At 38.5% G+C, this 16239-nt stretch overlaps 2 protein-coding genes across 2 annotated transcripts in view; one reads left to right on the forward strand and one right to left on the reverse strand.

The window, feature by feature from the left end:
• Rs1 (Dead-box helicase Rs1) overlaps positions 1 to 460 on the reverse strand; it is an 88889-nt gene extending 88429 nt beyond the window's left edge. Inside the window, exon 1 of the mRNA XM_083112926.1 lies at positions 310 to 460. Within this exon, the coding sequence (XP_082969052.1) occupies positions 310 to 399 (90 nt within the window). The 5' untranslated portion in view covers positions 400 to 460. The remainder of the gene's footprint in view (positions 1 to 309) is intronic.
• Positions 461 to 801: 341 nt separating this feature from the next.
• Fen1 (Flap structure-specific endonuclease 1) overlaps positions 802 to 16239 on the forward strand; it is a 30679-nt gene continuing 15241 nt past the window's right edge. Inside the window, exon 1 of the mRNA XM_083113490.1 lies at positions 802 to 1057. Coding sequence (XP_082969616.1) covers positions 976 to 1057 — 82 coding nt within the window. The 5' untranslated portion in view covers positions 802 to 975. The remainder of the gene's footprint in view (positions 1058 to 16239) is intronic.

Consider the following 16239-nt stretch of genomic DNA (forward strand, 5'->3'; position numbering starts at 1 on the left):
TGGATAGGTTAGGCAAGCATAGTTAAAAAAAAGGGGGTTGGCACTTGTGTGTTGGTGAGATATTTCTCTTGTAAAATACATGATTTCCCGGTCAAACAGATTCCACGATGAAAGAAAATACCTCAACGAACCTTGGAAACCTTAGATAAACTCATTTCCGTAAGTAGTTTTTTCTGTAAAAATGAAGAAATGTGTCTCAGATATAACGAACTGTTAACTATTATTCTGTTAATTACAAAACAAGAACGTAATTCTTATTTCATATAATGCAAATAATTATAATTTAATTTCTATATAGGCTAACATTACCTCAGATTCACTTTCGGAGGTGTCTGAAAGTTTCGGCACTTCGTCCTCATCTTTAATTGTTCCAATTAATCCCTTTTTATCTCTTTTCATTTTTATGGTACAAATATTGACCACGTGAATAATATTTTTACGTTCAGACACAAACCAAACAAATGAATTATGAAAGAAAGTACTAACCACAGATTATTACCACTGTAACTACTGCTACTACCATATGCTACTACGACAAATGAAATACGAAAAAAAATGTATTTGTTGTTTTTCGGAAAACTTTTCTACCAAAACAAACATTTTATTTCATTTTACACTTCATATTCAGCGTATGTGTAAATATATTCTTGTATGCTTTGTATTATTTCTTGGGAATTTGCTCATATTATTTCATTAGCAGAAGGGAATGAATATCTCGAATTACCAATTCTGGCTAAAGAAACGTTATACAGATCGCCACTATCGTTCTCGCAACATTTCTAGTCTGTGCTCCGAACTCCGGGAAAGTTACCCGCGCAAATCGTGCATTTGTTGTAAATGCCTGGTGCAACGTCAAATGTGATTTTTGTAGTTTGTAATTAAGGAAGTAAAAATTTTAAGCTGGTCGTTAAGACTACTATTACATAAGGGCACTGTTTTACTACTTGTCAATTTTTAAAGCCGTATCTTCACGCAATGGGTATTTTGGGCCTAGCAAAGTTAATAGCAGACGTTGCTCCGCAAGCCGTTAAGGAGAGCGAAATTAAAAATTACTTCGGTAAGTGAAGTTCTACTATAGAGTACATTTGTTGGTAAGATTTGAGCTTTTTTCGGTACCCTAACCCTTTGTGCCCACTGGAGAAAGTGAAATATTTTGCATGGTTTGTGAAGATTTTGGTGTTTATGAATGTTGGCAAATTTTCCGTATCCGAAAAACGCCTGAAACTCGCTATTTATGTCACTTTCCATATTCGTACTTACGTAGTCTGCATCGTATAAAGTCTAAGAGGGGGATCGAAGATAGGCTATGAAAACCTTTGCCACTCGCTTGCTAGGCGAGAGGAACGTTGTAACTAAAACTGCAAGGGGACTAGCCCCGTAAAGAAGAACACACGGACATATATTTAAACACTAAAAAGAAACATTGCTGAAGGTGGCATTTCGCTTTTTTCACGGAAATAATCTATATTTTCGACGTATGAAGTAAGTTTTGTTAGTTTCTTTTTCCCTTCGGTAACACGCTAAATGGCGGTCACAGTTTCGGTACCGTAGTCGGCATGCAGTGTTTCCACCCCACTACACCCAAAAATACCTACGTAGCCCCACAAACCATTGATGCATAGCCCCATGAACCATTCATACATCGCACCACTAACCATTTCCAGTAAGGTTAGGTTAGGTTGGGTCACGTTTAGGTTAGAATAGTTAAAAAATTGGTTTAGAAAAAAATGCGTAGACCCACACACCATTCTCGCATAGCCCCACAAACCATTTGCGGAAACGTACATCCTTCAGTTACTAAAACACGTGTTTGGAAACACTGACCGGGATTACGTCATCACACAGGCAACATCCGGCTGGAAGTAAATGGATGCAAGAGCTTTCGTGCATCGGTCACATATTTATATCGAAAAATACATGATTTATCGGCAAAATTCAATGAAAGATGCCAGAAAACACTTCCCCAAACTTCCATAAGTCTAAAGAAACAGCATTCGGTAAGTAATTTCTCCTGTAAATTTTAAGAAATCCGTTTTCGGGATACGGAAAATTTACCCAATGATAGCCTTTCAAAACTATGTTTACGATCACCCTTCATTTTTACTATGCTTGCCTAACCTAAGCTAACCTAACCTAACCTTACATGAATGGTTCGTGGGGTAAACATATATTTCAACTTTATAGGCAAGATGCCATTTTCTCACATGCAAATGAACTGGTTTCCATGTTATTGCATAGTGGTATTTGACAAGCTTATTTCACAATTTGTAGATGTGACCGCCAATTTTTAACTGCACATTCGTGATTATGAGGCCAAAATTAGTGAGTATGCCGAATGTTTAAGTAATCGGAGATACTTCCAATTCTTAATATATACCGCGGTGGCTCAGTCGGTAACGCGTCTGACTACCATGCTAAAGGTCCCGGGTTCGATCCCCGGCCGGTTCAAATCCGGGAACTTTTCTAACGGTGGAAGCGGCCCCGGTGCCTACCCAGCGTCGAATAACATGGGTACCTGGGGAAACCCTGGGGGGTAAAGGCGGTCAGGGGCGTGATGCTGATCACATCACCCCCACTCACGACGGGATCAAGAAAGTGTGGGGCGTTACCCCCACACCCCCTATACACCTTCATGGCGTGGTGCTAAGCACAGGGTTTACCTTTTTTTTTTTTCTCAATATTTACAAATTTTAGCTTTGGGATGTGTTATTGTGAAGTGAAGTATGTCTGTTGTTTTCGTGTATAATTTTACCATGTAGCAGAACAGTACAAAGGCTTATTGCACCCAAACTACTCTCCACAACAGCAGCTATAATTTTACGTAGTTAGGGTAGGATTGTTAGGTTTTGTACAGAGTTATTTTCGACGTGTTCCTTCGCTATTTTAGTGTGCATACAAAGTTTTTACTAACAAAAAGCGGTGAAAATACTTTGAAATTGCAGGTTTTAACTTACATGGGCCATTCTTTGGAATCAAATATCTCCATTGTTGGTGGACGCTGGAACCACTTTTACATTAAGTAAAACATTGAAATCTGTCAACTTAAAAAAAATACTCTGGGTACAGTGGGTAAATGACCCCCCCCCCCCCCAACGTTTACATCGGCTCCGGGTTTTACGTTATTTTTAGCTGGATATTAGGTAGCTGGACTTTTGTTCACATAAACAAAAGTTGTATGAAGTGTGTATAAAACACCAAAATGCGCTCATCCACTGGTAGAAGAATATAATCGAATCGAAGAAGAGAAATCACAAGTTAGGCTGTTTTCCATCACAGACAGATCCTCCCGTTCGCTTTCGAAATCAGGCGTACCAACTCAACATGCCACGTGCCACCGGAAAAGACCAGGGACTCAGCGATCGCCTCAACAACTTCAAAAGGAAGTGCGGGACGAGTTAGCCTCCTTCAAGGTAGCAATGGAGAGTGAATTGCGAGAAAACACGACCGATACTCCGCAGAATTTAGAAGCCATAAAGAAACTGCAGGCAGCCCTTGCCAAGATGGAGGCCAGAATCGAGAAGAAATTTAGGCTACAAAGGGAAGAAGTGGCCTCGTTGCGGGATAGAATTGTACAAAATGAAGGCAAGATCGACGCCATGGAACAATATTCACGAAGAGAATGTCTGCTGATCCATGGAATTCAAGAGAAAATAAAGGAGAACGTAGAAGAAAAGGTTCTTGACGTTCTGCAGAAGACGCTACAGCTGGACGTGAAAAGCGAGGACATTGCTCGATGCCATCGTTTGGGGAAGCCGAATCGCTCTGTGGCCGACGCCCTGCAGGAAGGAAGGCGATAAATCTAACTTAACTGTTCGAACAATAGAGACGAAAGTAAATACTGAAGGCATCGAAACATTAACTTTGATTCTGAAGTACATGAATAAACAGTTTGGTGTATGTTCCATATACAGACCGCCCAATGTCCCATACACAAAACTTACATTGTTCGAAGAATTAATGTCCGAAATCTATCCACTAGTTGATAATCTCTTCCTGTTAGGAGATGTAAACTGCGATTATCTCACCCCGAATAAACCAGAAACACGGCTTTTAAGATCGATTTTTGATTCATTTGGTCTAACGCAAATAGTTAATAAACCAACCCATATCACCGAAAAAAGTAAAACGCTGCTTGACATCATAGCCGTTGACAATACAGAATTACTGTTTAAAACTGACGTCACTGTCCCAATCGGTAATTCAGACCACTGGGTTGCGTACGCTGATTTCTTGTTGCAGAAACCGGAACCTCAATCGAGCTACGTTTATTGTAGAAATTTTAATACCTTCAACGAAGAAAGTTTTGCAAAAGAAAGCAAGCCACGTTTATTGTAGAAATTTTAATACCTTCAACGAAGAAAGTTTTGCAAAAGATATAGCTGATGTAGATTGGTCAAAGCTTTACTTACTTGATGATGTTAATAATAAAGTGGAGTTTTTGACCTCAAATATACAAAATGTTTTTGACACGCACGCACCTCTAAAAATCGTAAAGCACAATAAGAAAAATGCACCATGGATCACCAGTAATGTTAAATTGTTGATGAGAATCAGAGATAACATGCTACGAAAGTTCAAACGTTCGAACAATTCAAGCGACTGGCAACAATATAAAGAACTACGGAATTTTACAACAACTGTCATAAGACAAGAAAAGAAATGTTATCTTACCTTCAAATTTGGCGGGAAAAATTTAAGCCGGAGAGAAACATGGAATGAGTTGAAACAATTGGGTATTGTTAACAATAAAAAGTCTCACAATAATACATTCTCTCTCATAAGTACCACTGAAGATTTAGATGCTGTTAATGACCATTTTGGTAAAATTTGCAATGAATCTGAAATTCCTCCTCCACTTAAGGCTCAGCAAATAAAGCATTTCGAGAACAAAACCTGTTCCACCGCTGAACAATATTTTAGCTTTACTGAGGTAACTGAAAAAGATGTACATAGAACTATTTATAGTATACGCTCAAATAGTTTTGGAGTAGATGGTATCAGCACTAAAATGCTCAAACTTTCTTTGCCTTATGTTTTATCTCCGCTAACTCACGTCATTAACTCCTCTCTTTCCAGTGGCATCTTTCCTGAAATGTGGAAAGAAGCACGAATCCTGCCACTTCAGAAAAAGCAGATCGCCACTTCTTACAATGACTTTAGGCCTATCAGTCTTTTGCCTGTGCTATCTAAAATACTCGAGAAAATAGTGCACTCGCAGACGTTAAACTACGTTAACACTTTAAACTACGTTAACACGAATAGTTTACTGCCCCCGCTGCAGTCCGGATTTCGTGAGAAACACAGCACAGCCACTGCTCTTGCTAAAGTTGTCGATGATATTCTCTATGCCATTGACAAACAGCAAGTCACTATTTTAGTACTTCTGGATCTCAGTAAGGCTTTTGACACTGTGCAGCATGATTTATTATTAGCCAAACTTAAATATTACGAGTTTTCTCCTTCAACATTAAACTGGTTTCAAACATATCTATTTAAGAGACGTGAAAGGGTCGTATTACATAATTCACCATCTCACGTGTCTCAACCTATAACGCTGAAAGCAGGCGTGCCGCAAGGATCGATATTAGGCCCCCTCCTCTTCACCCTTTACACTGCAGATTTGCAGCAAGTTATAAAATTCTTCACTCCACATTTTTACGCAGACGATACCCAGTTATATTTCTCAGATCATTACGCTTCGTTGGAACATAAGCTTCAGTCACTAAATTCTGACTTGAACATCGTCAGTAACTGGTGTGTATCTAACGGTCTTAAAATAAATCCAGAAAAATCCACTTTCATGATCATTGGTTCTAATTATTCAAGGTCGTTAATTAAAAATATGAAGATCGAGCTCAAAATGAACAATTTGCCCATTGTCAGGAATAACACTGCTAAAAATCTTGGTCTGATTTTTGACAAAATTTTTGATTGGACAGAACATGTAAAGACGCAATGTAGGAAAGCTTATGGAACACTTAGGAATCTGAATCGTTTCCGTGACTTCCTCCCTGCGGAATGCAAGCTAAGACTCATCCAAGCATTAATCTACCCTTTGTTCGACTATTGTGATAATGTTTACGGCCTCAACTCTCGCAAAAGCTCAGTAAAAAAATACAAATGGTGCAAAATGCCTGTTTCCGATACATTTTTCAAGCAAAAAGATCCGATCATATTCTTCCATTCTTAAATAATAATCAGGTTCTTACCATGGCAAACAGAAGGAAGTTGCACTATCTCTGTTTTATACGCCACATACTGACAGAAGGTAAACCGCAGTACCTGTTTGAGAAGATGCATTCCCGTAGGGAAATCCATCAGTATGTTACCCGCAAGCGGAACAACTTCGATTTACCCCATCACTCTACCACGGCCTACAAATCATCTTTCTCCTTTTCGGCTCCCAAAGCATGGAATGCATTGCCTGCAAATATCGCTAGTGTAAACAACCCATTATATTTCAAAGGTAAAATAAAAGATCTGCTGTTAATGGAACAATGGCAGAGTCGGGGCACATACTGAAGGTATCAAGTCACTCACTAAAAGGAATTGTACCGTGCGTCCATTTCGATCTTCAGCCGAGAGATCGGGAGAAGCGTGACGGGCGGCGCTGACGGAGATGCCGACATTTGCGCCCTGTAATGCCCGCTTATTTTTATGGACATATGCTGACATTTATATAAATATTGCAAAACGAGCACTAACCTGTGTTATAATTTATCATCTGTAATTCATCCAAGTTCTGCCCTTATATGCACAAAAAAATACGCTTTAGAAACGATGTTAAGAGCCACAGATAATAGAACATTTTAATCGTAATTTTGACCAGTAACGTCCTGCTTAAGTTTATATCCTTGAAAGAGTTTTGTGGCGATGGGAATCGTTTGGAGGTTTCGAATGTGCAACACTGTATCAAGATTACGCTGCAGACGAAACCGTTAAAAGTCAATGGTTTTCGTGAGCTTCCTTGCAATATGAAATCTCCGAGCTCGAGTTTTTTTGTTCCTTCACGACTAGATGAAGACAGAGCTGTGAATATAGTGGCGAGCAATATAAACCAAGAGTGTGTTAATTTCGTACTGTGCGCAAGAGTGTTATTCTTGGTTACTTGTTTGTGTTATTGCAGTGTGTATGTGTTGTGTCAGTGAGACGATTGGAATGCCAGCCGCAAGGTTCACGTTAGAACAAAGAATTCTTATGTATGACACTTACGTGAAAACAGACTTGTGTCGAGACGTGTGTAGGCAATTTGTACAGAAATTCCCAGGCGTTTCAACTCCACATAGAAATACGGTTAGACATCTTGTCCTTAAATTACGAGAAACTGGATCCTTAAATTTTAAAACACCTAAGCAAAAACGACGGATTCTAACCGAAGCATTATATTTCAACCCATTATATTTCAAAGGTAAAATAAAAGATCTGCTGTTAATGGAACAATGGCAGAGTCGGGGCACATACTGAAGGTATCAAGTCACTCACTAAAAGGAATTGTACCGTGCGTCCATTTCGATCTTCAGCCGAGAGATCGGGAGAAGCGTGACGGGCGGCGCTGACGGAGATGCCGACATTTGCGCCCTGTAATGCCCGCTTATTTTTATGGACATATGCTGACATTTATATAAATATTGCAAAATGAGCACTAACCTGTGTTATAAGATTACGGTTTTAATTTTAGTAGCTTAGTGGCTGTATGTGCCGATGATTTTGACACGCCCACCTCTTTTGAAACACGGCGTAGAGGTTTGTTTGGAGAACGTTCTAACGCTGCACCAATATCATCGAGTTTGGCTTCGGTTAGAATCCGTCGTTTTTGCTTAGGTGTTTTAAAATTTAAGGATCCAGTTTCTCGTAATTTAAGGACAAGATGTCTAACCGTATTTCTATGTGGAGTTGAAACGCCTGGGAATTTCTGTACAAATTGCCTACACACGTCTCGACACAAGTCTGTTTTCACGTAAGTGTCATACATAAGAATTCTTTGTTCTAACGTGAACCTTGCGGCTGGCATTCCAATCGTCTCACTGACACAACACATACACACTGCAATAACACAAACAAGTAACCAAGAATAACACTCTTGCGCACAGTACGAAATTAACACACTCTTGGTTTATATTGCTCGCCACTATATTCACAGCTCTGTCTTCATCTAGTCGTGAAGGAACAAAAAAACTCGAGCTCGGAGATTTCATATTGCAAGGAAGCTCACGAAAACCATTGACTTTTAACGGTTTCGTCTGCAGCGTAATCTTGATACAGTGTTGCACATTCGAAACCTCCAAACGATTCCCATCGCCACAAAACTCTTTCAAGGATATAAACTTAAGCAGGACGTTACTGGTCAAAATTACGATTAAAATGTTCTATTATCTGTGGCTCTTAACATCGTTTCTAAAGCGTATTTTTTTGTGCATATAAGGGCAGAACTTGGATGAATTACAGATGATAAATTATAACACAGGTTAGTGCTCGTTTTGCAATATTTATATAAATGTCTGCGTATGTCCATAAAAATAAGCGGGCATTACAGGCCGCAAATGTCGGCATCTCCGTCAGCGCCGCCCGCCACGCTTCTCCCGATCTCTCGGCTGAAGATCGAAATGGACGCACTGTATTATTACTATTGTCTTTTGTATTTCTAGTTATACTTTTTTTTTGTATGCAACTAATTCCTATGTATTTTTTCTTTCTTCATTTTTTATTTTTTTTATTTGTATTATTATTATTTTTTACGTTTAACTTACTTCTCCATAAGTTTATAATAATCTCATATGTATTATCATATTGACAAGGGTTAGGTGGCAGAGCAGCCCTTGGCTGAACCTCGCCCGCTGAATAAAGAAAATTTATTATTATTATCGTATCATGGATACGTGAATGAATAAGTTATGCTGGCTAGGTTTGATTTACATTTATGTTCTGATTATTGTGTAGAGAGCAGCAGCGTGTACTCTGGGTCATCTAGGTAATCAGAGATGACCCAGCTATAATTTTTAAATAAGTTTTTTTTTTATTTCTTCGCAATATTTTTTTACAACCAACCTTTCTTTCATACATTTCTTTCCTTCCAGCGTGCGAATGTTTTCAACTGTTTGGCGCGGAATGTCCGAGAGCCTTTCTTCAGCTGGTGGACTCTCCTCTTGGCAGGGTGAGATTCCACTGGCTCCTTTTAAATCCCTTGGCAGGGAGGGAGGGGAGGGGGAAAGGAAACACTACTTCTCGGGCACGGTGATTGTGGCCAGGTAACATCCTTCTGAGGAGAGTCACCAGGCCAGTTGCACTCCAACCCAGAGCCTTTGCCCTTTCCTCGACTGGCACCCTCTTCTGCCATTCTTCCCCAATGGCCTTTCTATCGTAGGAGCTGTGTTGTTGCCAATGGAAATTTATTAGGGATGGGAATTCTGGGTTCACAAATTACGTACTGAAAAGCGAAGTAGGGAAAATACATCTGGAAGTGCACGAGAAACAGGGAAATCTGAACAACATTTGCAAAAGAATTCTATGTTAATTGTCATTTTACATTTGCTTCTGTCTTCCTGATCTCTGCTAGTTGAACAGAATTTGTCAAAGGGGAAAAGCTTAAATATTGAAGATCAAGGTAATTAAATAAATTAAAATTTAAACTAGATGTTCAAGAAATTACACCAATCTTCATGCGTGGCAGAGTGGTTAGAATTTTTCCATACATCGTCAGAGATCCAGGGTTAGAATACCGGCCTGGGCATGGATGCTCTTTGTAAATGTCCCTAATTTCATCAATCGTCATGATTAGCCAAAAGTGTCAGAAAAGGGACGTAAAATAACAATTTGATCAATCTATCAATGAAGTAATTAAGCTATTTATATGCTTGCTTTTTTCCCATTTTCATATTTTAAAATGCTTAATTACTTTCTCTTTGTAATCTTCAAAACCAGTGAGAGTACTTCTTTCAGGGAAATGAATAATATTTGAAAGGGAAAGCTATAAGAAAAAAATATATTAGTTAATTTACGTTGCTTTTCTCCCCTCTTTAGGTTAATAATGTTCATGAAAGTTAGTATACAATAAAATGTAGATACTTAAAGGTACTTACGTTAGTGAGTATTGATTTTAACAAAAACTACGTTTCAGGATTCCACTAATCCCTTCATCAGATTACCAAACTAGGCCAGTGTAACTACACCTTAGCTGCGTGAGATATGACAATGACTTAGGAATTTATAGTGGGTGGAAAGGAATAAAAAGGAACATTAGTTATCTGACCCCATATGCATAAAACTGCCATGTTCCCAACTGTAAAACACTGATCTAAAAAGCCATTTGAGCACAAGGATTAACACACAAGCACATTAAAAGACTTATCTAAAAGGCAATGTGTACACGGGGCTTGACACACAAACACGTTAAAAGCCCCACTTAGATGCGCACGTCAGAGTTGTGCAACGAACTGGCATGGTCTCTCGTAGAATGCCGAAGTCCTTCCGTTGATGTCCCCGCCCCCTACCTTTCCTCTTCTGTATTTGGTGAGCTACATCACATCAAGTTCGAATTCTTTAAAATCTCTTGGGCCACCCTAATCACGGTCAGAGTGACCTGGAAACCGATCTTTTCATTATTTGGATCCCCATCGCTTAAACATCTTGATCTACAGGTCGTCAACGTTCCATTCTTCTCTGTTTAACTTAACTTATTACTCCTATCTTTACAGTTAGATGCCGCTTCGTAAACATTCAGACTTATCGGTTTGTTATCAATCCTGACATTCTCTCGTTTCTTAATTTTGAGTTCTTCTTCAATTATATGTTTCGGTAACCAAGTTCTTGGTATCCCTTCCTCAATACCTTTATCGTGTTCACCCCATCGGGTTTTCATGCTTCTTCCAGTGTACCCTATTCTTTATTACAAACACACTTTATGCTATAAACCCCTTTTTAATCATCTTCATTCTCCTTTTCCTTACCATCTTTCTTAAATTCCGTAAAATACTTCTCTACTTTGCGTGGAGCCCACATCCAACATTTGATACCATATTCTTTCACCACTTTTTCTATCTTTTCGGATACTTTGTTGGGTAACTGTACTGATTGTTTTATGATTTTTCCAAATTCTCCCAGCAGAAAGACTAATTATCGTAGAATGTTGGAAATCATCATCACATGAAATTTGAACCGTCCTTAAAGTAATGAGCACTGTTTGGATTCGAAAAAAAACACACTTAAAAATCACCTTATGTAAGCATGGGCGCTTCCCATGGACAAGGTTTTCTCCATTGACAAGCGACAGTAAGTATCGTAGACTAGTGGGAATGAATGTAGAAGTAAATCGGAACCTTACTAGAATGATTTTAAGGACTTTATTTTAATGCTAAGAGAATAAACCTGATGTGCCTAACCTAACCACGAAAGCATAAATTGAACCACATCTTAAGTATTTGCTAAAACTCTGCAGTATGTGTTAACAGACGTAAATCAATATTGAACCATGTAAAAATTACATTCGTAGGATGATGAAATCGCAATAAAACAAAAGGAAGTTGGGCTCTCAGTTGAAATAAGGGATACCTTATCCTTCAACCGAAGGACTTCCGGCATTCTACGAGAGACCTTGCCAGTTCGTTGGACAACTCTGATGTGTGCATCTAAGTGGGGCTTTTAACGTGTTTGTGTGTCAAGCCCCGTGTACACACTGCCTTTTAGATAAGTCTTTTAATGTGCTTGTGTGTTAATCCTTGTGCTCAAATGGCTTTTTAGATCAGTGTTTTACAGTTGGGAACATGGCAGTTTTATGCATATGGGGTCAGGTGACTAAATGTTCCTTTTTATTCCTTTCCACCCACTATAAATTCCCAAGTCCTTGTCATATCTGATGGGGCTAAGGTGTAGAAAAACTCTATATGCTGACCAAGGCAGAAATTTATTTTATTATAAAACATAAACTAAATGTAAGGTTTCAACCTTCTAGCAAGGTCTTCTTCAGACTCTGCACCAAGTAGGCTACAAATGTAACAAGGTACAAAACAGGACAATATATATACACAAACATTACTCCCCTCCAGACTATTAGAAAGTTGTTCTGGAACATTCTAGCAGGTGGCTTTCCCTTGTCAACTGTACTTTCACCTAAAAGACTAAACATACAGGGGATGGACAAAAGTATGGAAACACCTACAGAAATGCACATTACCTTTATTAATATCGAGTAGAACCACCTTTGGCACGCAGAACGGCCTGCAGTCGACTAGGAATGGATAAATACAGGTCGCGTATGGTTGTCAAAGGGATGTTGTACCATTCTTCCTCCAAAGCAGCTGCAAGTTGTTGTAGAGACAGGCGATGGTGGTGGGTAACGGACTCGCACCTTGGTCTCCAAAACCGACCACAGGGGCTCAATAATACTGAGGTCTGGTGATTGTGGAGACCATGGCAGATGTGAGTGACACTTCATCCTTGTGCTCATCAAACCAGTCCTGGATGATGTGAGCTGTATGAACAGGGGCTCTGTCATCTTGAAACACGGCATCACCATCTGGGAACAGAGTTTGCACCATGGGATGCAGCTGGTCACTCAAAATGGTTCTGTAGTCCCTGGCAGTGACATGTCCATGCAGGGTGATGATGGGTCCAGCAGAATACCAGGAGATGGCTGCCCAAATCATCACTGAACCACCGCCATGCTTCACTCTCGGTAACAGACAATGTATCGTACGCTTGTGCTGGTGTTCTCCACACGTACACTCGGCCAGCAGTTGGAAACAATGTAAAGGATGACTCATCCGACCAGATTACAGTCTTCCACTGCTCCATTGTCTAGTTTTTATGGGCGTTGCACCACTGTCACCGTCTAGCAGCATGGTCAACAGTCAATAAAAGATGTATGAATATTCAATATATAAAGAACAAACTCAATTATTCCAACTTGGAGAACCTCGCGCTTCGCAGGGAATTTAATGCTGGGAAAGGGGAATTTTCAGCATCCATAGAGAATTTCATTCTGAGTCAAACAGGAACACAATGTAAGATTAGCACGAGATATTGAATGCGTGTGGAAGGTGGCTTTGTGTTGTGCTTGGTGTTTCTATTGGTGATTCAAAAATGTATTATTTGTTTAGGTGTTAGTGGTTTAGTATTCGTGTTAGTGCTGTATTTACTGATGTTAAAGGCAATGGATATGGTTATAATTGAGCATTTGTGTGTGAAAATATTTGGAATGAGATCTTTTCCAGAGAATTTGCAAATCATTAATGCAGGTAGGCCAGTATAGCATCACTTGTACCACAGCCACAGGTCTTGAACTTTTACTTCCGTGTATAAAGATAAAAATCGGTAATGTATGTATAACTGGGTACTGCGGAAACTTGAATTTTACACTTCAATTAATATTGATGGTTTTTTATTTCACTAGCACATTTCTTTCATGTTGTATGTTTTTTTTTATTAGGTTTATTATACTTTCTTATTTTATTATTTGAAATTCTAAATGTAGATTAACTGCAATCTCAACAATTGATAGTGGTCGCAACAATAAGGTAAAATTTTCCACACATATATTCATAAATCCTGTATGGATGGTGAGGTAAATTTGCAGGGAGACTTCAGGAGTGGGTGGATGAAACAAGGGTCTAAGATTATACCCACTAATTAAAACCAGCATACGCCACTTGTATATATTTTTTCCAACTTTGATTCCTTTCAGCTCGATACATGTGTTCAGTGTTTGAGATCAATTATACCACTTTGATAGAATTATTTCTTTTACACTTCAAAAATTAATAAATAACAGTAATATTTATCATCCCCTGCTGTTAAAAAATATATCTATACCAACCCATTTTTTTCAGATTCAGAAATAAATGAAAATATTGCTGTACCATGTCTGGCAAATACAGTGGATAAGACAGCAACTGGAAGTCCATCTCCTGAATTTTATACCATTGGAACACATGGGAAGGTTACCTGGTTGTTTGTCCTCATGGAAAACACACTGTGGATTTTTTTTTGCTTTGATTTTCATAGTTCTTTCATAACCTAGAATGTAATGGGTAACGGCTCAGATTGTTTTATGATTTTTTTTTTTCAAATTCTCCTAGCAGGATGACTAATTATCATAGAATTTTGGCAATAATTGTCATGCGAAATTTGAACCTTCCTTCAACACTTGCCTGATTAACCCGAGTTCACTCGGAATTCGTTTTTGCTTTATATATTATTTACCCGAGTTATCTCGTTAAAATCGTGCAACTGCAGTGCACTTTTCTGCCTACCCGGACAGTCTCGTTTGAGCTTTAAAAGGTGTTAATTCCCATTTTGGCCAGTAGATGGAAGGTGTAGATAGCATGTCGAGGTACTGCTGCCATCTACCGGATTCCCTTGACACTACGTAGTTGTTGCCTTTCCAGTGGTACTTGTGGTCGTTGTGTGAGTGTAGTGCCAAAACTTAGAGCATTTTTTTGTGTTGTGAATACATTCTGTTCATGGTTTAGTGTTTTCCAACGTGTGAAGAACGACAAGATGAGTGACGACAAGCTTACAGACAACAGTATAGAGGAGGATGAGGAGGAAATGGACATGAGTGGAAGTGATACAACAGTGGAGTGTGTGTATTGACGAAACAGATACAGATAGTTGTGGTGGTGTACAGTCGCCTTCCAAAATCTTTGCTTTGGTATATGATTTGTTAGAAAAGGGGTACTGTTTGACAATGGACAATTATTATAACTCACCACAACTTGCAGATCTGTTCATTTCGAAAAAGACTGATGTATTTGGAACACTGAAACGCAGTAGGAAAGATCTACCACAGGCTCTAAGAAGTAGGGTTGCAATGAGGCAAAGTGACAGTCATGAAATGGAAAGATAAGAAGGATGTGACATTGTTGTCAACCATCCATTCTGTTGAAATGATGACTGTAACACAACGTCACAAAGAAAAGATTAAACCACGAGTGGTGGTCGATTACAACGACAAAATGAATGGTGTTGATCAGCATCTTGCTTCGTACACCACACCAAGGAAGTGTGGCAAAAAGTATTATAAAAAGATTTTCTTTCATATGTTGGATCTGTCTCTTTGGAATTCAACATTAAAATTTGAAGACATTTTATTTTCCACAGTTTATATGCTATTTTGAAACATTTGTAGTACTTTCCATGTATGTACGAGTTAACTCAGGTTAATAATTATGGAGGTTTTTTAAATAGTTTGGTAACCTTATTTGACCCCAAAAATAGAATTTAATTACTGTTCCTTAATTGCCGATATCAGTACATTACAAACACACAATGAAAAAAATGTGTAAAATATGGACCATTTTTGGGAAAATAATATGTCAGGCAAGTGGTTAAACTAATGAGCACTGTTTGGATATAGAAATAGTTATTTATGTTGAAAAAAGAAACAACTTAAGAATTACCTTTACAAGCATGTGCGCTTCCCATGGACAATGTATTTTCCATTGACAAGTGACTGTAAGTATCGTAGACTAGTGGGAATTAATGTAGAAGTAAACTGGAACCTGAGTAGAATGCATTTAGGGACTTTATTTTAATGCTAAGATAATCCAACCTGGCCTGCCTAACCTGACTACGAAAGCATATATTGAACAAAATCTTAAGTAATCACTAAAACTCCGCAGTATGTGGTACGGAAGTAAATCGAAATTGAACCATGTTAAAATTGCATTTGTAGCATAATGAAATCGCAATAAAACAAAAGGAACTTGAGCCATGTAAGGGCTTCACTAACCCTTTTTGGGAGAAGCCATGTTTACAAAAAATACTGAGAGATTCTACTTTGGCAAATTATCACACAAACATGAATGGGGATATTGAGCGTGTATTTGGTATGTGTTCTTCTGAAGAACTTGTAAACAACAACAGAAATATGATGTTTGTGACATCTATACATTATTTTATAAATATGTCACTTGCCCCTAGTTGATGGACTATGTAATGACTGAACACCAAATTTTCTCACGAGTGAAGATGACATATCTGACTTCCTGAATCTTGATTTAATGAAATTATGTGAAAGTATGTTTATTTTACCTGTTGGAACATTCATTTCGTATGCATCAATTCCTAAAAGTGTAATTTATCAGTGCCCTTGGCCAAATGTACTTCTTCCAGTTTTACCTAACATAAAATTGGTTTTAGCATGCAGAAACCACAAATCCCATTAGAATTCCATTCATTAAACACCCATGTAGCCAAAAAACTCCTATTCCAGACTACTTTCACTCATGTTTCCCATCAGAATTC

The sequence above is a fragment of the Lepisma saccharinum genome, chromosome 27 (genome assembly GCF_977018435.1).
Source record: "Lepisma saccharinum chromosome 27, izLepSacc3.1, whole genome shotgun sequence".
Classification (NCBI taxonomy): domain Eukaryota; kingdom Metazoa; phylum Arthropoda; class Insecta; order Zygentoma; family Lepismatidae; genus Lepisma; species Lepisma saccharinum.